Source organism: Oryx dammah, unplaced genomic scaffold, assembly GCF_014754425.2.
Source record: "Oryx dammah isolate SB20612 unplaced genomic scaffold, SCBI_Odam_1.1 HiC_scaffold_29, whole genome shotgun sequence".
Lineage (NCBI taxonomy): Eukaryota > Metazoa > Chordata > Mammalia > Artiodactyla > Bovidae > Oryx > Oryx dammah.
The window spans coordinates 66,786,985-66,809,393 of NW_024070213.1; the positions used below are offsets into that span (position 1 = coordinate 66,786,985).

A 22,409-nucleotide genomic window follows, 5' to 3' on the forward strand; every position below is an offset into this window, starting at 1 on the left:
AGTATTCTTGCCTGGAAAATTTCATGGACAGAGGAGCCTGGGGGGACGACAGTCCACAGGGTTGCACAGAGTCAGACACTACTGAGCACGTACGCGCTCATACCCAAACACACCTCCGAAAAACAATATTGACCTTTGCCCTGTGAGATCCATTTTGATATTTTCTTTTCTCCATATGCTACTTCATTTAAAATGCTCATCTCCGTACACCAAATTGATTTTGCAACCCCCCAAATGGGTCCCCACTCACAGCTAGAAATGTGGATAGAATTTGGATGGTGGCTCCTCGTAGCTCCACACCAGGAGATCAGGCTTTGACCATATGAGAGCAATGGGTTCTACCTGATTCATTCGTGAATATTTACTGAGCACCTGCTAGGTACCAGGCACTTGCACAGGTGCTGGCATATGGAGTTAAATCAAATAAGGATCATCTCTTGACTCCTGGGCCCAAAGTTAGTGGTGGAAAAGGATTCATGTGGAAAAACATGCTTTGAATCAGCCTTTTGAAAATGTAGTCAATCACGTACACATACAAAACTGAACCAATCCTATTTCAGGATAAAACATTCCAGATGACTTTTAAGGAAATTTCAGATTTGGAAATTATTTCTGACTTGGTATCCACTTGGTGTGCATTAGCACTTGGCTAGGAGAGCTTCATGTTTTAATCAATAACATTTAGATCTCCCCTAGGTATGAATCAGAGACCCTCATTTTATGAGCACACAAATATGGAACGAATTCTGCTTCCTCAGGGACCACTCATTCTTAAACAAACATGAACTTCACTGACATTGGCCTTTAAGTGTGTGAGACCAAGTCAGTACATACAAATCAGGAAATAACCAAAATTGACCCCATATCCATGAATGGTGGGGAGAAAATAGCAAATTGTTTGCTACAAAGAGGGTTTTACTGCAGAGGCCGGTTCCTCCGTGCTGGTCTGCAGCCATGCCTCACAAAGCTTCATGCAGATATTTATAAACCAGAGTACCAGGTCCTACACTAGTCCCCGGGAGAAGCACTTACTCTGCCTCTAGCCTATGCTATGTCCTTGCAATACGTTCATTCAAGGGCCCTTGAACTGGCAACACCACACTGGGCAGAGCATATACCTAATCAACAGTTATTACTTCAACACACAAAAATATCTTCCCTGACCCCAAATCTTCTGGTGAATTAGATGCTTATCCTGTGGGTTACTATCCTCTCTGGGATCCTCTGCTAACTCCCACATTACTCAAGTCCCAGGCTAAGAAGCACAGGCTTGGGGCTATGGCTGCTAGCATTACTTAGGGGTTGGGGGTAGGTATTACTAGGAGGAAGTGATGTGTGTCGGGGAACATAGCATTCTTGGCTCTTGAAGTCAGAGTGGCCCCACTGCTTTTTATTATCCAATAGTGGCTCAGACAGTGAAGAATCTGCCTGCAACGCAGGAGATCTGAGTTCGATCCCTGGGTTGGGACGATCTCCTGAAGAAGGGAATGGTTACCCACTCCAGTATTCTTGCTGGAAAATCCCATGGACAGAGGAGCCTGGAGAGCTATAGTCTATAGAGTTGCAGAATCAGACGCGACTGAGCAACTAAAACTTTCACTATTGCTTCAAATGATGGACTTCAAAAGCAGCAACTGTTAAAGCTTTGGCCATCATCTTACCCCAAACACCTACAGAATTCTAATATATCCAATGTTTATTAGGCACTCACTTCACTCTATTTTGGGCTTCACTCATAGCTCAGTTGGTAAAGAATCTGCCTGCAATGCAGGAGACCTAGGTTCTATCCCTGGGTCAGGAAGATCCCCTGGAGAAGGAAATGGCAACCCACTCCAGTATTCTTGCCTGGAGAATCCCATGGTAGAGGAGCCTGGCAGGGTACAGTCCATGGCATCACAAGAACTGGACACGACTTAGTGACTAAACTACCACCCCTTCACTCTAAGCACTTTTTAAAGCACTTATTTACTTTTGGCCACCACACGGCATGGAGGATCATAATTCCTTGGCCAAGGATTGAATCTATGCCCTCTGCAGTGGGAGCATGGAGTCTTAACCACTGGACCAGCAAGGAAGTCCCAGCACTCATATTTTTAAAACCTATATGATGCTTAGAACAACCTTGTAAGACAGGTATTAACATTAACTCCATTACACAAATAAGAAAACAGAGGTCACACCGCTAGGAAACCACACAGGTTAAGCCAGATTGGCTGCAAAGTGCACTGTGCTCTCAATCATGGTTCTCTGCCTGCCCTTGAAGTGCTGTGGATGTGGGTAAACACCATTTAGTGGCATGATGTGCAACAGGAATGTTTAATATGACTAATCTTCATGCTCCGAGTAGATCTTAAAATTTTTTGAAGTCTATTCCCTTTCCAGGTTTTTATGGAAGGTGCGTGGAAGTTTAAACATACCACCTTCTCAGGCTGCTTCTTCCCTTGACAAAATGGAAGAGAGTCAAGGTCGTTGAAGAAGTAGCTTCAACCTGAGGTCTGGCTCTCAAGTTATTCTGTTGATTGGAACTGAGAGACCTTAAATCTTTACACTTAAATGCCCAGTTTTTCCGAGAGTGAGGCAAGGCCACCCAGAAGGAGCAGGTAGGTTTGCGGAGGGAGGACCACTTACTCAGGAAGAACGGGAGTGAAAACCCAGGAATTTACATACCCTGACCTTACCCATGTATGCATACCATGCCCAGGGCCTGAACCATATCCAGGTTATGGGCACAAGTATCAATAAGGAAAAAGAAAGGCTTGACTCGACTCTGACCCACGGTTGGCACCTAAGGGCTTCATCAGCCCTTATCTTTCCCAGCAGGTCCCAATCACAGCCCCTGCTGAAGAGTCTTTGGTCCATGCAGGTGGTCAAAGAGGCTCCCAAGCACCAGCAGGCGGGGACACAGGATAAGCTGCTGGAGAGAGCCCAGCGTGCCCGGTGCTTGTTCATCAGTCATTTCTGTGAGCTGCTGCTCACATCCGTGGGGCCTTCCCTGACGGCGCGCATGGAGAAGGATCTGCCGGCAATGCAGGAGACCCAGGTTTGCTCGCCGGCTCAGGAAGACCCCCCGGAGAGGGGAATGGTAACCCACCCCAGTATTCTTGTCTGGAGAATCCCAGGGAGGGACAGAGGAGCCTGGCGAGCTATAGCCTAAGCAGTCGCAAAGAATCAGGCACGACTGAGTGACTAACACTTTCATATATCCATAGTACAGATGTTAGGACTGCCCAAGGTCAATGTTTAAGGATATACAAGAATCACTTGAGAGGTTTGAAAAACAAAAATCCCAGATTCTAGGACCTCAGGGATTCTGGAATATTTTGACCACCCTAGGTGAAAAGCTTCACTGTGGGTAAACTCTCCTCGGCCAGTTTGCGTATGGTTTGTTCTACACTTGACTGTAAGCGCCCTGGGGTCAGGGACTGCTTCAATCTTTATTTTCCCAAAGCCCAGCACAACCCCCAGTTCACTGAATGAGTAAGTAATGGTTAAAACTCATCACTCCACATAGATGAAGCTATGGTGCCCTGTCCTTTAAGCTACTGAGCATGACACACAGCATTTGATTTACCCAGGGTGACAGACAAGGCTGACTTAATCCTAGAGGAATCTGAACCTAGAATTGGCAGCGTCTCGTTGCCTTTGCCAGAGTAACAGGGTGAAGGATAAAAAGTGGATGTGCTACCAGCAAGTCTAGTTCTTACAGATGTGTTTACCTCTTCAGTGAGGGACAGATGTAGGACCTTGTCCTTGCTCTAAATAAGACTTAGATTGATTTGTCTAAAGGTCAGAGGATCATGAAGGTGGAGCGAGGTCTTTCAGGGCATGGAATGGTGGTCTTCTCACTCTTTCATGTGGATTCCTGGGGTAAGCCCAGAATGCAGGGGTTTAATCCAGCTCCCCAGTTGATTCCGCAGCCACGGTGGATTAGCACTTTTATGGGATTGTCAGCTTGAAACCAGCAACACTGATTTCCTAGTCTGAAACTTAGTGGGCAGAGAGAGGGTGGCAAGGATAAGAAAAACTTTTCCTCTGGGAAGAGTGAAATTTTATACCTTAAGGTCTGTAGGTGGGACACAGGGCAATGTTCCCTGTTGTAAAGTACCTGGAAATGTGTTGGAGTGTCACAGTACTCACTTCTCTGGAATTTCATTAAAAACAGGATCTTATAAATAGGCTGAGGATTGGACTATGTGTCCTTCTAAATATATTGTCAGCTCTATATTTCTGTCCTACCGTGTGTCATTCTCATACTTCATAAACGTGTAGAGCTCAGGAGGGTGGGAAAATAAAATTATGATAGTTATTGCCATCCTTAGCATGGCATTCAAAGCTTCCCTAACTTACATTAGGCTTCTCAGGTGGTGCTACTGGGAAAGAACCCGCTTGCCAATGCAGGAGACCTGAGACATTGGTTTGATTCCTTGGGGAGGGAAGATCCCCTGGAGGAGGGCACGGCAACCCACTCTAGTATTCTTGCCTAGAGAATCCCATGGGCCAACAAGCCTAGTGGGCTGCAGTCCATAGGGTCACAAAGAGTCGGACATGACTGAGGCACTCAGCATGCACGCACCATCAGGAATATTATCTAGCTGACGTGTACCAGCAAGTGTGTACGGAGGTTAAAAACACTGATATACCTCTGCACTGGCTTGCAAATAATAACTGTCACACGTCCGCAACTACCCCCATTTGCTGGATTCTCCCCTGGAATCCCTATGATGTGGTAAAGAAAGAATTAATGCCTGGCGCATTCTAGGCATTAATTCTAGGACCCAGACGGAGCCTAGTCCTCCATGCTGTCAAAATATTTTGAATATGACCTCCAGCTTCCACATTCCCAGAACACACAACTTACTTTCACGTCTCTGGGCTTCCACTTGAGCTACACACTCTGCTCAGCGTATCCTTCTCTCAACCCTCCGAAACCTCTCCTGTTTCAGATCTTTGGTTCAAACACGACCTTCCCCACTGAGTCTTCCCCAATCCCAATCTCAGTTCCCCAAAACCACTGGTCTCTCCTCTACAGCCACTGTGCCTTTTTTCTCCAACCCCCTCTTTTTAAAAGCCCAATATTTTATCCTGCTTTAGTTATTCATCCACAAATTCCAACTGATCTACCTCTCTGACTCTTGAGATTTTAAAAATAGATTTATAGGAAAAATGGTATTGTTCGATCAATTTCTAGGAAGCTGGTCCCTGGGCTAGCTGACCACCTCTATGACGTGAGCACTGTCTTAGCTGATAAGATCCTTCCTACATGAGGACATGCTTTGGCCAGTGAGGGGCTTGGAGACCCAGCTTCTGGGCTGTGGCTGAGAAGAACTGCAGTGGTGCCTCAGTAAGTTCCAGCACAGAGGCGGATGCAAAGTCCATGGATAGATTTAAAACAAACAAACAAAAAACACAAACCGCCCCCCCCCGAAATAAAATAATCACTACACAGCAGCTTCCAGGGACAGAGAGGCTTCCTAGCATACTCAACTCTTCTCACAGTTAAGCCAGCACAGTGGCTGTGGGACAGACCTGCCCCATGGAAGTGGCCAGCACCCCTTCAGCCTCCTGCTTCTCTAAACTGCCTTCTTTTTTCCTTTCAGTTTCTAGCCTCTCGTTACAATTGGGAAACAAGCATCTCAACACACATTATTAGGCTGTATAATCCAGGGCAAGGATCAGATCTTGCTGACCCTTCCAGCTTCCATCACATCTAATGCTTATACTACCAGACCCAGATAGCACTTACTAAACGCAAGCTTCGTTCGATGCACTGACCAAGTCATACCATCCGATTATTAGGTTCTGCCGTTAGCCTCATGTACGTATGTGGAAGCTGAGGAAGAGAGAGGTGACGTGCTTTGGGCACTATCCCAGCCCGGCAGTCTGGCTCCACATCCCTTGTTCTTAACTACGACTCACCGTCTACCATGCTGCAGATGTACAATAAAGGTGTGTCGAATACAGAAACAAGTGTGCCCTGGGGTTCCTCGGCTAACAGGACACTGCCTATTTTCACAGGGATGCGGGCAAGCACTTGACATCCTCAAACTTCCCCCAGATGACCTGGAGCTAAGTCGCCCCCTCACATGTACTGTGTGCCTGCAGACAGCACTCACTGGGGGGGAAGTGGCAGAGACCTGATGCCTGGGGGTGAATGAAGGACCACAGACAAGTGTGCGACTGTTCACAGGGTCCGAGGGGGAAAAATGCTCGGAAGTGGTTTGACCACTTCAGGAACAAGACATTTTATACCTATCAGTAAGGCAGAGTGAGAGGCTGTGAGTGCGTAAAGAGTGAGTGGGCAATCACGGCGGGGCAGGCTGACTGGGCATTTCTTTTCTCTCTCCTTCCCGGGGGCTGACCATGCCGCTCTGCCTCGATTCCCAGCCGTCTGTAAAGGTCTCTCAGCCTCCACTGGCCTCACGGACAGAGCAGCGGGAGGAGGGCGGGAGCAAGGGGTCATTTGTCACTGTCGGGAGATGTGCTGCACACGGCAGGGTTGGCTTTGCTCCCTGCTGCTCCTGCAGCCAGAGCTGCAAACCTTGAAAAAACGCAGAACATGCACCTCGACAACACCCATTCATCATTGCAGCTTGGGGACCATGCGAGGGGCCCCTCCCGACGTGGGGCTGACCCGCTCTGCCTTCAGCCCGGGTCCCACCGAGCTGGGAACAAGGGGACTTCTCAGGAATCTAATCCCTGTCCCGGCCTTCCCCCATCTACTACAATCTTCCGAGGCTTGGGGTTAAAATTCTCTGAGATGCCATCCAAACCCCTCCTCTCTCCATTAACTCTGATTTCCAGATTGCTTTCCACCATCAGACTGCAGCCAAGGTGGCCCATAATCATTAAATTATGAAAATACAAGTGGCTGGGAGGAAATGAATCCCAGGTTTAACTCAGGAATGGCCTGCTTTCTCGTGAAGTGATTATAAAATTAAAATGCGCTATTTCTCTGGTGAGTATAAAAAGCCTCCTTGGTGGAGTCTATGGCCCCACAGTAATGTCAGGATTTGCACCAAGGAGGGACTGCACGCACCTCAACCACGGGAGTCAGGGACTTCTGCAGGTAAATTTCCAAAGACTGGGTTAAAGGTGATTAAAATCAAGAAGAGGAGGAGGACGGGGTTTGAATTTTCCAATTACTCTTGAAAACTCAAAAGTCAAGCTGCTAGAAAACGCAGGCTTTCTGAGCAGGACTAATAATGCTGAGCTAATTAGACCCACAGGCATGGCCAACATATAAATTCAGCCCAGAGGAGGGACACTGTCCCTTTAAAAACTGCCTGGGGATCAGTGGAAAAGCTAATGAGGAGTGTCAGTTGGGGCTGCTTTTTTAGGTGGTTCTCGGGAGGACACAGCCTGGGGTTTCTGTAACAGGGCTTCTGTGCTTGGTTCAATAAATCAATTTATATTAAAACTCGGGTACAGCTCTGGAGCTGGCTTCATAAAGCATTCTGTGGCGTTTCTCAGTCTGCTTATCCCCTTCCCTGTCAGCCTGCCTGAATGCACCGTCAGAGGGCATTGAAAAGAGCAATGAAGAAGGTGGAAGACACTCAACTATTTGTGGAACTTGACCCAGCAGCTCTGCACCACGCTGGGGGTGCCTCTGGTGAGTTTCTCTCCAGAAGACATTTGCATGGCTGGTAAGAAGCCCAATGCTGGGGGGCTGCAACGCTCAACCCGGAGCTGGGCTCCAGGCTTCACACTGAGAATAAATGTCAGCCTCAACCAGAAAGGAAAAGGGTTGCAAGTGAAGCTGCTTTTCAACCCGATCCTCAGGGTCTGAAATATTCTCCAAGAAGTGAAAGAAAAAAACAAGATGAATAAAAGTGCCAACGGCTAGCACAGTCTAGGAGGTGGTGGAGAGGGGCTGGAGGAGGGAGGTGTGTTACTGACCAGGGCAGATGGAATGGTCAGCAGGCTTGCCAGAGAGGGACGGCTGCAGACCAGACATCCCTAAACACAATGACCTTTGCCCCCGAAGGTCTGAAGAGTAGAGGGAAGCCCATCTTCCACTTCTGGACTTGGAGTCCAGCAGCAGCAGGGTCAGAAGCCACAGAGCATGGCCACAACATTCTGCTCTCCCCATCTTGGCTCAGCTGTCTTTTTAACTCCTTGCTACTGGGTTATTCAATTACAGACAGCTCCCGGAATTGCCCTCCACGCCAGTTAAACCTTTACATTACCTAGACTGCAGTGCCATCTGCTAAGACTTCATGTGATGATGGAAATGTTCTCTATCTGTCACGTCTACTTCAGTAGCCACGAGCCACACATGGCCACTGAACAACTGAGGTGTGGCTGCTGTGACGTGGGAAACCAATTTTTACTTTTAATTAATTTAAACTAATTTAGATTGAAATGGTCCCCGGGGGCTAGTGGCCACTCTGCCGGAGAGGACACGGAACAGAAAAGTTTCCCTTTGCCTTCATAAAGGTAGTGAGTGCTGAGAGAAGAAAATGGCGGTGGACGGCACTCTGTTCCCTGGGGAAAGCCTCTAATTTATCAGCTCTCAGTTTCAAGGGAAATAGAGGAGGGAACAATTACCCTGATGCGTCATCAAGTCAGAATCACAAAAGAGTTAAGGGCTGCAAGAGACAGAAATGAAAGGTTACCATCACTGGAATTTTCCTAATGGAACCTGTCTTTTTCAGAAGCTCGGAAAAGCAGTGCAAAGCCCACCCCCACTGGAGGCTGGCAGAGAAGGGCACAGGAAGTATTTTATAAACAAGAGACCCCAGGCTTGGGATTTGCCCAGGGCCCCAGAACCTCGGCAGAGTGAGGACTAGAGCCCAAGCAGCACTCCCTCTCCTATAAGCCATGCCATCTCATGTTACTGGTCCCTGAAATAAGACCATTATAAACGTTAAAATGGCTTTGCTTAAAGAAAGAATTTTGGTGTACTTTACTGTTAACCAGAACCATCTGGAAGCAATCTTGCATTCACACGATGGACTTGTCCTCTTTGGCCCTCGCTCTCAACAAATCCCATCAGCCCAGGAACAGCTGCTGGAGAGTCTGGCCCAAAGCCAGGGGTGAAGCTATGGCCCCCTCCCGTGTGCTCTGGGGTGGGTGGGTGGGGGCCCAGCCTTGCTCGTCACCCCATGCGGCCAGACACAAAGCACAAAGAACACAGATCCTACACGAGAAAGCGAAATCACCCGCGGTCACAGGAGCGGGCACTTGGTGCCACAAAGCCAGCTGTGAGAAACTGTTGTTTTAACTCGGGAACACAGATGCTTGCCAGCAAATAACGGCCTGAGACGGCTCAGAGGGGAGTGGGTCAGGACGCTGGGCTCACATTGCCAGCTAGTGAGCATCGTGCAACAGACAGCAGCTCCACACAAAGGGCTGGGGAGGAGGGACACGGCTCATATCAAGTCCAAGGCCAAGGTTCTGGTGCCAGGACCGAGGACATCCAGCACAAAAGGTGAGAGCTGGGACATGTCAGGGACTGACTCAGCATCCAGAGTGCTGTTAGAAAACGCCTTTGTGGGGCTTCCCTGGTGGTTCAGAGGTAAAGAATCTGCCTGCCAATGCAGGAGACATGGGTTCGATCCCTGGTCTGGGAAGATCCCCCATGCCGCAGGGTAACTATGCGTGTGTGTCCCAACTGCTGAGTCTGGGCTCTAGAGCCCGGAAGCTGAGACTACTGAAGCCTGCATGTCCTAGACCTCGTGCTCCACAGCAAAAGGAGCCACCACAGTGGGAAGCCCGCACACCAACAAAGACCCACCCACCACAGTAAAAAAACCACATACACACACACCAAAAGAAACGAAACTTAATCTATTTATAAAATAATTTTTTAAAAAGAGAGAGGGAAAAAAAAAAAGCCTTCGTAAATCAAACCACTGTGCAAACTATCTGAGCAGAAAGGAGGTAGGGGAGCCAGGGACGAGACAGATTTCATCAGGAAGGTCTGGGTGACAATAACCTTTTGTCCTCTATACAATCTGGGCCTGCCAAGCTCCATGGTCTCCGAGAAAGCACGAGGGTGGGAGAGAAAGAATCCCCATCAGAAGGCAACAGACTCATCCTTAATTATGAGAGCGGGCTTCCCGGAGCTGACATCCTCTCCCACACTTCCTCCCGGCTGCAGACACACCACAGAAAGCTGGCAGGATGCTCCCCTAATGAGAGCAGTCAATTTTCCTAAGTAAAGGAAATCTGGTGCTTTGGGGATCGTCCCCATCATCACCACCCCCAAACCACACACAGACTTTTAGTGACGAATGTGAAGCATCACAGTTTAATTTGGCCAACAGTCCATTGGGTCAGATTGAGAACTGGAAAAATGACTACCTCGGCAGCTCCTGAAATGTTTTATTTCATCCTCTTGTCCTCTAAAGGGCTGGCAAGGAGACACTGATCCTGGTAGATGGAGGTCCCCTGCTTAAATTTCCACCGCAGCTCAAAACTGAATAATCATGTTTAATCTCACTCTGAAGAAAAGTTGATCCATTGTATCAGAAAGAGCTCCAGGCTAAGAATCAGAAGCCTGGGTTATTCTGACATTTTTGCATTCGTGGCCACTTAAGTAAGTGTAAGCCACTTAATCCCTCTGAGCCTTAATTTGCTCAGCTGCAAAATGGGAATGAGGAGGACAACTCCTCTTTGGGCATTTGACAGTTTAGCACCAGACTGAACAGTGTACCCCTGAAGTAAGGTCACCTTGGTTCACAGACTGGCTTCTCTCCTTACGAGTTGTATGACCTTGAGCAACTTGGCCCATGTGCCTCAGTTTGCTCATCTGTAAAATGGACCCAGTTCATAGGAAGTGTGTAAAGGTCTCATCACAGTTGGTGCCTGGCCCTTAGCTGTCTCCCTCACTGTCAGCCAGCCCCATGACCAGTAGGGACAAGCAGGCAGATAAACATTTCCACAACTAGGTCTTTGCTACAAAGTTTCAACAGCTTGGCAATGGATGAACCCTTACTTGTTAGAAAGGTTTACAAGTTCACAGGCCAAGACTAATTCTGAAGCCAAGAAACATAAAGGAGAGCTGGGGTGAGGACTTACCTGTCTCCTTGAGCACGATGCATTCCCAACACCCACCAGTCCACCTTCAACCATTCCCAACACCTTGGCAGTAATTTGGGGCTTTCATGGAAAAAGAGGCTGCAGATCCTTGTCTCTTTCTGTTTAATTCATTTGCCAGCCTTTCTCTTTCTAATAGACAACTCAGAAAAATAGGAAACCGGGAGTCCATGTTTTTTAAGTCCTGAAAAAATAACTGCTAGGTTTGAGGCTTTCCGTTAGAGGTAAAAAAACATTTTTTAAAAGAACTCTTTAAAGCTGGGAGGTGGGCAGAAGGAGTTTACATAGGCAGTAGTCTAAATTGGTTTTAAACTTCCCAACTTCTTCCAACAAAGATAGATCTCTCCTTTTCCGTAAGTGTCACTTTCAAATGCTAAGTAACAACAGATAGGAGATAAACAAAGATGTCCATCAATCTCTGCTTGTCGCCAAAGTTGGGAGCCAACAGCCATGTAGGGAACCTTGCTGAAACAAATGAGCAAATCACATCTGACTGAAGCCATTCTCAGTCTTGGCTTCTCAGTTATTCGGTACCTTCTGTGGAGTTCTGCACAGTTAAATACAGCCCATTTATGGACTGTTCACTTGCTAAAGACCTTGCCAATGCATGTGTGTGCCTGTATGTTAGATAGAGAGCAAAAGAGAGTAACTGTGTGTGTGTATAAAGCTGGATGTAATCTAATCCTGAACTTATCTACATTTTAAAAAAAACTGTAAAAAGGGGTAATCTTTAGCCATTTGTTTACCAAGTTTGTTGTGACTGCTGAGATCTAATTTGCCTTTTTGGCATAGAAAGAAAATACAAACAGCCTTGCCTCAAGCTCAACATGGCTTGTGTGCTGGCTTCTCATTCCTACCCTTCCCATCAACCATCTGTGTGTCCGCTTCTATCACCCCCATCCACTTCTGTCAATCACACCTTTCATCCAATAATCACAGCCTGTCAACTACATGTCAGGCACAGGATGAGGCACTGGGCTGCCCCTCTGGGGGCTGACAGACCACTATAATTAGAGTAACTGATGACTTACCCCTTACATTTATCCCTTGACCAAAACCATCTAGTTTCTTGTTTATTTCCTTGCCTTCTCTGCTTTCTGCTTCCATCCCTCTATTTGGCTCTGGAGATCTCATATCCATATTTCTATGATAACTTTTCTCTAGATATCTGAGTCTGCTTTCTCTCCTGGTCATTCTCCCTCTCTTACTGTATAATAACCTTCCTAAAGCATTGTTTTTATCATTTCATTTTCCTCAGCAACACAAAAGTGCAACCAGCAGGGTCTCACAGTAAACCTCAATTTCTCTGTCTGGCTTCCCACATTCTCAATTATGCTCTCCCGGTACCATCTCAGCCTGACTTCCTACAGCCACACCCTCCCCCCATTCTGGCCATTTTCCTCGCTGTCTGTTAGCTTTGCTCTTTTTGTTTATGTGTTTATAACCACGTGGGTTCCTAAACTGGAATGATTTTCAGTCCACCTCTCCAAATTCTACAAAGATCAGACCAAACGCCTCTACAGTTTTCTGAATTACATGAACCCTCACCTGAAACTTTTCTGTAAGGAGTGCTGATTCTGCTGATTGAATAAAAATACATTTGCAAGGAAACCCATTCTGGAGTAACAAAACTTCAGAGCTCAGAGCAGCAAATATGGTAAACCCTTTCTGATAAATCCAATCATGTTTTAGAGCAGGAGTAAGTATTTTTAAAGCCCTGCTGCAACCACTCAAATGCTCTGTTGTCCCATGAAGTGACAGGTCAAACATAAACAAAAGAATGTGACTGTACTTTTCAAAGTTATTTACAGGAAGAGGTGGTTGTGGCAGGGGTGGGGTGGGGGGCGGCGGTGGTTGGAATTTGGTTCTCGGACTGCAATTGCTGACCTTGCTCTAGAAGCAGGGTGGATACCGGTGAGGATCTCTTTAGACGACAAAGGACAACTGGACATGCCTCAGGATAGCCTCTGATCCTGGCCGGGTAGCTCGACTATTCCTTTAAGACAGTACATACCCTTGGAGTGGATTTTCAGCCTAAAAGTCATCCCCATGGGAATTTGGGCTGTGACCATCTGTTACAGCTATTTTGGTCAAACAAAAAGAGATAATGAAATCTACTTTGTAGCCTGTGTTGGGGGCATGGCAAGGAAAGAGGCCACTGTCTCATTCTGCTGTCCTCCAGACTGTCGAGGGGCTCCCCGGTCAGGATCGCGGGATCTTAGACCAAACCTTCCCCTACGCTCCTTGGTGCCAGGCACTATCCCCTTGCTTCGTCCTTACCCCAACCTTATGAAGTTTCAGTACTTTATCATCGTATCTATTTTCAGTTGGAATAAACAGATGAGGTCTTAGTCAATGTTAACTACTGACCCACAGAAATGGTTTGGGGGCCTTATACAGGTACGTGTGTTTGGAGAATAAGATGCCCTTTGCCAAGAGCTCTTTTGTGGTGAAAGGTGGTGAAATAATGACAGCTCATTCCCGCTGGTCCTTACACCCACCCTTCAGAGAGTATTCTTTACATTTTATTCATGGGAAACTGAACTCGTAGGGGTTAAGTAGTTTATCCAACTCTGCCTATTCCGAAAGGTCAGAGTTATGATTCAAATTCAAGCTGGTCTGGCCAAATAGAGCTTTGGCTCGTTCCTTTGAGCCCTGTTACCTCCTTAAGTAACTGTGACCTAAAAAAAACAAATTTAATGTGTTTTAAAAGCCCCCAAATTCCTGCTCTGTGTGAAGTGGGGGATTACATCAGCTTGGTGGGTCTAGTATCCTTAGGGAGGGCCCCAGAGAGCAGAGAAGCAAACCAACACCCAGATCTGAGAGCAGCAGAAGCGGGTGTAGACCCTTTTCCATCCCCACCAGCCCAGGGCTCCGCCTGCACCTCCTGATCCAAACTGCAGAGCTTTCCATGGTGGCGACGCTGCCTTCACGGACACTATGGCAGTGCCCAGGCAGAGGGAGGCACGTTCTTACCAGCCTGTCATATTAAAATCCCTGTAGAGCATCTTCTTTCCAAGTTCCTTCCTCTGTACTCTCCTTGGAAACTCCAAATGTGTGAATTCATTTCCCAGCAAGTGAGGCTGCATGAATGCCTAATAGCAAAAAGAGAAGAAAAAGAAGAAAAAAAAACCCACACATATTTAGAGGAAAAAATAAGATCCAAGGATGTTTCGCAAATTGACACAGGCCACATTTATGAAATTAGAAAATGGTTCTCAAATGTTCAGGGAGATGAATAGATTTAAGAACCTGAATACAATATCAACAAATAAAAATCACGAATGTCATTTATAAAAAGACATGACTTTTTCATGTGAGGCGATAAATTAATTGTAATCGGAGAAATGTATCTCTAAAGCAAGAAAAAGGTTCACTTTATAATTCAAATTCAAGATGGTTTCACTTGGTTGAGCGGCAGGAAAGCTCGCCCTGACTCTCTCCTCCTTGGCTTTCTCTGCTTGCCTCCTGCGTATATTCCTAGCTATCACGGCCTTGGCTCTGAAAGCTGCGTGTGGGTCTCCATGTCAACACAATGGCCTGAGAGAGAGGGCTGGGGCTGTATGCACCAGACAGGAACTTTCTGTTGGACTCCCTCCATTTTGCTCTGCAGTAATTTGATCATGTAATTGGAAGACTGTTCCAGAGCAGATGGCTTCTTCCCCTCCCCCAAATCTCTGTTCACACTACACAAGTCTTGAGCAAACAGCCACTTAGGGAATTGCTGTGAAACAACAAACAGTCTCATTGTCACACTCCAAATTCAAATCCAGTTATCCAAGAGACGAAATGCTCAAGTATGAACTTCCCTGCTTGGAGTCGACACATCGTAGGCAGACCTGCCCTGGATCTGCCCTGTACCAAGCCATATACCTGCTTGTTAGTGGTGTGCTGGAATGGCTCTCTCTTTCTCTGGCAGAGAAAAGAGTGAGCAGAACAGATCACGGCCTGGCACTGCAGGAGAGCCAGGGCTCCCTGCCACAGGACAGATGGCCATGTCCTTGGTCTGCTGGAAATAGACGTCTCCCGCAGCCTCTTTCCCAGGACCCGACACCAGCCTATCTTCCGCTGATTCTCATGGTGGTTCAGAGGTCTCTGTTGGATGCTAGCCATTAGAAGCCAAGTGTATTAGGAGTCAGAGGCAGCCAAGCTGAACTGTCCCCAGGCTGGTCAGATTGGACCAGCCAACAGAACTCTGAGCCAGGGATGCTGAGCAGGCATGGGGACTGGAGGGGCAGGATGGGAGTGAGAAGAGGGGCTGTCCTATCCGCTGTATCCCTGACAGGTTCCAGGTCAGCGGAGAGTTCTGGAGTTTCTCTGAGGGGCTTGGAAACCTCTGCTGGGAATGAGCCTTGTGCTGCCTATGAATATCAAGGACACTAAAACACTGGGTTTTACAGAAAGGTTCCTTGGAAAGGAAGAAGGGAACTAAAACTCAGCACAGATCGGTGGGGTGGGCTTTGGATTCAAATCCAAGTTCTGCATTTATAAGCTCAGTGATTTTCCTGGGTGACTCAACTGCTTGGGCCTCAGTTTCTTTACTTGCACAGTGAGATTAACTGCAGATTCATTTTACACTATTTGAATAATGAAACGACATCTACAGTGCACTGATCATGATGGTCTCTGTTTATAAAAAGAAAATAATGTATCCATCTAATGGTTGTCAAGTCTTATGTAGTATTTTGTAAGCTCTCATTTCATACCCCTAACAATTTTAGGGCAGGACCTAATCTGTGGGGCCCATTGCAAAAGGAAAATATAGAGCCACTATTCAAAATTAAAAATTTGAAGATGGTGACAGTGGAGCATTAAGCCAAGTGCAGACCCCGGGCAACTGCAGAAATCCCCTCCTTGATGGCAGCTGTACCTACAGAGTAGATACAATTTTATTCCTCTCCTTTATTTTGGTCGACCCACAAAAAGTAAGGACCAAAGGCATTAGTAGTCAGTGAACAGCACCATCTGTCATATAACCCCTGTCATCTCTCAAAATTTGGGGACTGTATCAGCATGGTGTTTTTGTCTATCCCCTTGCCTTCTAAGCTGGAGTAACACTGACCTAGGGGTTGGCACATGTCAGGCACTTGATAACACCTTATGTTATTACCTTAGCAATTCTACGAAGCAGATGTCATTGGCTCAGTTTACAAATGAGGAAACTAAGGTCCAGAGAGGTTAAGACACCTAGCCTAAGGTTATCAGCCAGGAATGGGTGATTCTAGGGTTTGAACTTAACATCAAACCCATAACCTCCATCCTAACCCATATGCTGGTCCTTTAACCTGCACACACATTAACAAAAAACAGTGAACAGGCAACAGTGGGCCTGTTGCCGTGCCAAGTCTGAACCACAAACAGGCACCTGTGAGGATCTGGTTAATAAAATTACAGGTCTGCACACAGCTGGGCCACAAGGATGTTCTTCAAATAGCGAGAAGAAATCGTTTAATAACACAAGTGATTAAAGTAGTACAAATCCATACAAAAGGATTCCCTGCGATCACATACAAAGGTGTCAGAGAGAATATGTAATTACACAGAAAGAGCAAACACACATTTATTAAAAAGCAGGCTGTCAAACAATATGTGTCTGTGAGAGTGCATGTATAGAAACTTACGTGTATTATGTCATAAATATACAGATCTATCAAACTCTGAGAGATCGTGGAGGACAAAGGAGCCTGGAACCACCATAACGTTGCAAAGAGTGGACACGACTTAGTAATTGAACAACAACAAAAACCTTTAACATACATGTATGCGTAAGTGAGTATGCATGTGTATAAAGACAGGTACATGACATACAAACACACACACACACACACATATATATACTATAACAAACAGGTTATGACCCAAAAGCCATAACTAAGCACATTCTGTACCCTCGTGCCTTTGCTGTTGGAATGTTTGCCTGGGCACTTGTATCAGGAGACGTCTGCAGGGTAGCTACTACTGACAGGGGCCACCATGCCTCTCCCTCTGGGGATGGGCAGGCTCAAAGGGACCTTGAACCCTCGATCACCTGTGACATCATTGTCCCTTCACATACAGAGACTTTCAGGGTCTCAACAAACTATCTGCTTCTCCTGTTATAACGAGAGGCTATTCATCAATTCTAAGATGCCTTTTATTAGATGTGCCATTAGTTACCTCTAAGGGAGGGGGGAAAAGCTGCCAATTACACTAGGCATAATGCTTTCTAATCACTTCAATTTTTAAATTTATTATTTTTAAAGAGCTCCTTTCAAAGTAGGCAAAACTATTATCTATCACTGTTTTGCAGGCTTCCCTGGTGGCTTAGATGGTAAAGAATCCTCCTACAACGCAGGAGATGTGGGTTCGACCCCTGGGTCGTGAAGATCCCCTGGAGAAGGAAATGGCAACCCACTTCAACATTCCCACCTGAGAAATCCCATGGACAGAGGAGCCTGGTGGGCTACAGTCCATGGGGGTAGCAGAGTCCGACATGACCGAGCAACTAACACTAACACACATTTTGCATATTTAGGAAGGAATATGTAAATGAAGAGTATCTGTTAAGGTTGTTCCAAAACATTTTCGCATTTAGGATCTGACGGCACTCATCATTTTCCAGCTCTGAATTACCCTGCGTTCATGATTTTCCCACAAGAGCAGGCTATATTTCAGGGGCTCATTGGGTTTAACAACTTGTAGAAGTACTACAAGCCCCAGAGACATGGGTGCGGAGTTCTGAAGCCAGTTTTGTCATCCTCCAGAGTCTGCTTTCTTCTGACGCCCACTTGGGGGATGCGGCTGAGCAAGGCTGGTCACTCCTCCCTAAATCCCTCTGCTGGACTGGTACCTCCCAAGGGACAGCAGCGCTTCCCTTTAGTCTGTGGGGTTTTCCTCCAGGCTGCTGAGTGAGCTTCTGTTCTGAACTTCAGTCCTGATCTACTGATGTCTGCTTATGCCCAGAAGATGACATCCATGTCATGGTGAACACCGGGCTGACAGCAACAATCAACTGTAAACTTCAGGTATGTCCGAAGGTAAGAGAGAAAAGGCATTTTATTTCTGAGGACTTAGTGTGGTATTCAACCCCCACTGATACAATGCCACAGCCTTGGGTTTCTCTCTCTGTGATCATTTTTCTTCCTCTGGCTAACAGCCACAGCACATTTCACATGTTATGTGGCACATTTTCCATTACAGTCATACCCACCATAGAATGCATGTGCATTCCATGTGTACTGAGGACATATTCCGCCCCCTGGTGTGTTTTTGAAAGTGAAAGTGTTAATTGCTTAGTTGTGTCCAACTTTTTGTGACCCCATGTAGCCCACCAGGCTCCTCTGTTCATGGATTCTCCAGGCCCAGAATACTGGAGTAGGTAGCCATTCCCCTCTCCAGGGGATCTTCCCAACCCAGGGATTAAATCCAGGTCTCCTTTCTTGCAGGCAGATTCTTTACCATCTGAGCCACCAGGGAAGTCCTTTTCACTCTGCTTTAGAATGATCATTCCCATCCTAACCGTAGGCTTCTTTCTTAGCAGCACTTTTGATACTCACCCCAGTTTTATTTGTCAGACCTGACGGAGTTACTGCTGTTAAAGAAAGAAACAACTCAAGAATTAAGTACAAGTAGAACAAATAGGTGGCCGATGAATGAAAAATGAGATGCTACAATATAATGGACATATACCTGTTGTTTTCTGAGAAAAATGCTCATTAGTGTACCTATCATGCAATACTCATGAAAGTTTGCACAGTCTATCAGGTTGTCATATCAAAATACCACAGACTGAGGGATTTAAAGCAGCAAAAAATTATTTCTCACAGACTGGAGTCTGGGAAATCTAAGATCAAGATGCCAGAAGATTTGCTGCCTGGTGAGGACTCTCTTCCTAGCTTGCACACTGCTGCCTTCTTGCTGCACCTCACAAGCTTTCCTCTATACTTTCATGGGGAAAGAGAAATCGAGCATGCTGGCATCTCTTCTCATCAGGAAACTAACCCTATCAAATCAGGGCCCACTCTTACGACCTCATTTAACCTTAATTACTTCTGTAAAGGTACTATCTCCAAATTCAGTACACTGGGGGTAAGAGTTTCCACCCAGGAATGTGGGGGGAGGAATACACACCTTCAGTCCATAACATGGTCTTGTATGTACTTATGTTTATATATGTACATACACTCAAAGTCATCAAAATATCACACAGTATTATCTGATGGTTTCCTTTCTAACTTACCTATATTCATGAATATGTCTACAAGTAGATATGGATTATTTTCATTTTGAAAATACTCTCAAATTTTAAACTACGTCTGAGAAAACTGTTGAGAGGAGTTTTACGGCCCTTTCATATTCCCAAAATTTGAGTCACTGGAAGGGGCCACCCCAGGTAGACACCCCTGGCGCCAACGCACGCAATGCTGAAGCCCTCTGCAGCCCAACTTAGAGACATTTTGTTCTCAGAAGTCGAGTGGCCCAGCAGCTTGGGAACTCAGAAACTTCTTTAGGACCTGCCCAGCATGCAAGCAATATAGACTGGTTAGTGTTACTCCACTAGTGCTGGCCTGCCCTGCTGGAACCATTGCTCAAGTCAGCATTCTGGACTCTTGAGCCTCAAAAGTGACTTAACTCATAATACATGTAAGCACTACACAGACACAGTTTAGAGTCCGCAAAATGTGGGAGCTGGGATGTGTTAGGTTCCTTTCAGCAATAAAATCCAATGATTTTTCTGACTCCAAACTTGTAGGATTCACGGACAATTCTGCCATGTTTTTAACTCCACTGCTCATACCCAGGCCGCTCATAAACCCATGCATGATGACTGTCCCTTCCCCAGGCACAGCTAAGGATGCTGGCGTATTAGAAACATGGGCTGTAATGGGATCAACATCCAAGATGGGAGCAAGCACACATTAAGGTCCCAGGTCGACCTGCAAAATGAAAATTCTCGACACTCTCCTTCATATTCCTTATTTATCTGCTATGCTGAATCTATTTTAGCTTTTTCTCTTTGATGGCGCTATTTGGATTTATGTATGTTAGAAACATCTGCATGGTGACGCAAGTAATACCAGATACACTTGAATATGTTCATTATTTTTAAAACCTCAGCCACACTCTAGTGCCCAGCATAGCACTGACCACAGTAAAGACTCTTAAGTATTTGCTGGAGGAATGAATACAGAACATTCTGACCTGCTTTACACAGTCACCTTTCAGTGACTATTACTTTATAAAGTAAGAAAACATAGCTTTCAATTATTAGAAAAAGATAAAACTAAGATCCATGGCATTTACAATCTTGGACGCACATTACATATTTTGGATTTAGTTAACATTTTAACAATTCCATAGATACCTTCCTGTAAATTCTCAAGAATGTGGATACAGTTATGCCATTAAAAACTTCATGATATTCCACAGTCCTAAGAATATCTAAATATGTTGCCTCTTCTCTACCTAATAAGCATGCCGACTAGAAACCTAGAAACATATTTTACACTAAAATCCAATTTCAATTGTGCTAGCCTGCCCCATGTTAAAAAAACAAAAACAAAATCCAACAAACTAGACTTCTTTTTCTACCTCTATTTATCCTAAATCTTGAGGCTCTCCTTCAAGGAAGCATAACTGAATGCTGCTAACTAAAGGGAGGGGGTAGAGGTACATTTGGTGTTCAGCTGTGTACCATAAACGGCACCTGGGGGAAAAGGCTTGGTAACCACTGCCCTGGCAAAACCACAGGCAGGTGGCCGAGAGTCTTTTAAGGACTCTAGAGAGTGCAGGTTTGCTTAAAAAAAAAAAAAAGAACATATCCTTGCCACTTAATGAGAATCCATTTCCAGACATGGTTGTGTCTGGCCAGGAACAAGAAGTTTCTCTAGGGAGAGGATGCTGGAGTAATCGCTGTGCCAAGAAATGGCAGGATATGGAGATGGGGCAGGAGGATCGAGCCTCTTCTGGCTGCTCTCCTCTCTGGTCCTGGGCAGAAACCAGCATCAAGGGAAGAGGAGGCCGGTGAGCACAGTACTGTGAAGAAACACAGCCGTCCCATCTCAGTAACAGTCTCTGAGTCACAGAGGGATTGAGCTATAACAGGAGAGGACAATCTGACAAAGAGAGGCCTTCTGGAATGTTCCAGAAAGTCTCACTAGAGCAGAGTGCATCCCTGAACCCAGGTCTGTCTCGCTCCAGAGCACAGGGACCTGAGCCCCACCATCCTGGGATGGGGGAGAGCTCTGAGCATCCTGGCATGGCAGGGAGAAAATAGAGTGGAAGCAGGAGTCCAGATCCCAGGGAGGGATATGTACATGCTGGGTCCTGGAGGAGGCTGAGCACCAGGCCTCCTGCAGACACTGAGATAGTAGTTCCCAAGGTTACTAAAAACTGCTGCTGAGGAACACCAAATGTTTCCTTCTTTTAATAAATTTTCCTTCCGCCACTTTGTAATCAGCTTGCCAGTAAGTAGTGAGAGTCAATAAGGGGGACTGTGCCTTATTGGATTTGGGGGTATCCAGCCAATGGAACTCATGCAATTAACACATAAGCTCCTGTGGGTATGGGTACCAGGGGTTAGGGATTCAAAGAATTTAAAAAAAGAGAACCCTCTGCTCAGAGCTCATGCACTAGCTGGGGAGAATGAGGAAGGCTTATAGGTGGGAATGGAACTATCTTCAAGAATAAGGAACAAAGAGTGGGGTCACTGGGTGGGGTCAGAGAAAAGCTGAAAAGGATTTTTGCTCATTACTTAAAAATTTTTTTTAATTAAAAATTTTTTTTAATTGATGTATAGTCACTTTACAGTGTCTCAGCAAAGTGATTCAGTTATGTGTGTATGTATTTTTTCAGATTCTTTTCCATTATAGGTTATTACAAAATACTGAATATAGTTCCTGTCCTATATATATATAGCAGGACCTCGCTGTTAATTTCACACATAGTAATGTATATATGGGGGCTTCCCAGGCGGTGCTAGTGGTAAGGAACCTGCCTGCCAATGGAGGAGACATAAGAGACTCAGGTTCAGTCCCTGGGTCTGGAAGATCCCCTGGAGGAGGGCATGGCAACCCACTCCAGTTTCTTGCCTGGAGAACATGGACTGAGAAGCCTAGCAGGCTACAGTCCACAGGGTCGCACAGAGTCACACATGACTAAAGCTACTTAGCATGCATACAGTATATATACAAGTTAATCTCAAATTTTTGATTTATCCCTCTCCCCCACCTCCACTTCCCTTTTGGTAACCACACATTTGTTTTCTACCTGTGACTCTATTTCTGTTTTGTAAATAAGTTTGTATCATGTTTTAGATTCCACATATGAGTGGCATCATATGATATTTGTCTTTCTGTCTGGTTTACTTCACCTAGTAGGATAATCTTTAG

General features: G+C 45.9%; 1 protein-coding gene across 2 annotated transcripts in view; it reads right to left on the minus strand.

The window, feature by feature from the left end:
* The window catches only part of PPM1H (protein phosphatase, Mg2+/Mn2+ dependent 1H), a 294,933-nt gene that overhangs the window by 62,339 nt on the left and 210,185 nt on the right, over positions 1-22,409 (minus strand). For both annotated transcript variants that reach the window (XR_005719694.1, XM_040233134.1), the window contains exon 6: positions 14,017-14,135. Coding sequence is in view for 1 of the 2 variants with exons in the window: in XM_040233134.1 (XP_040089068.1) it covers positions 14,017-14,135 (119 nt within the window). In the remaining variant the exon portion in view is untranslated. The remainder of the gene's footprint in view (positions 1-14,016; positions 14,136-22,409) is intronic.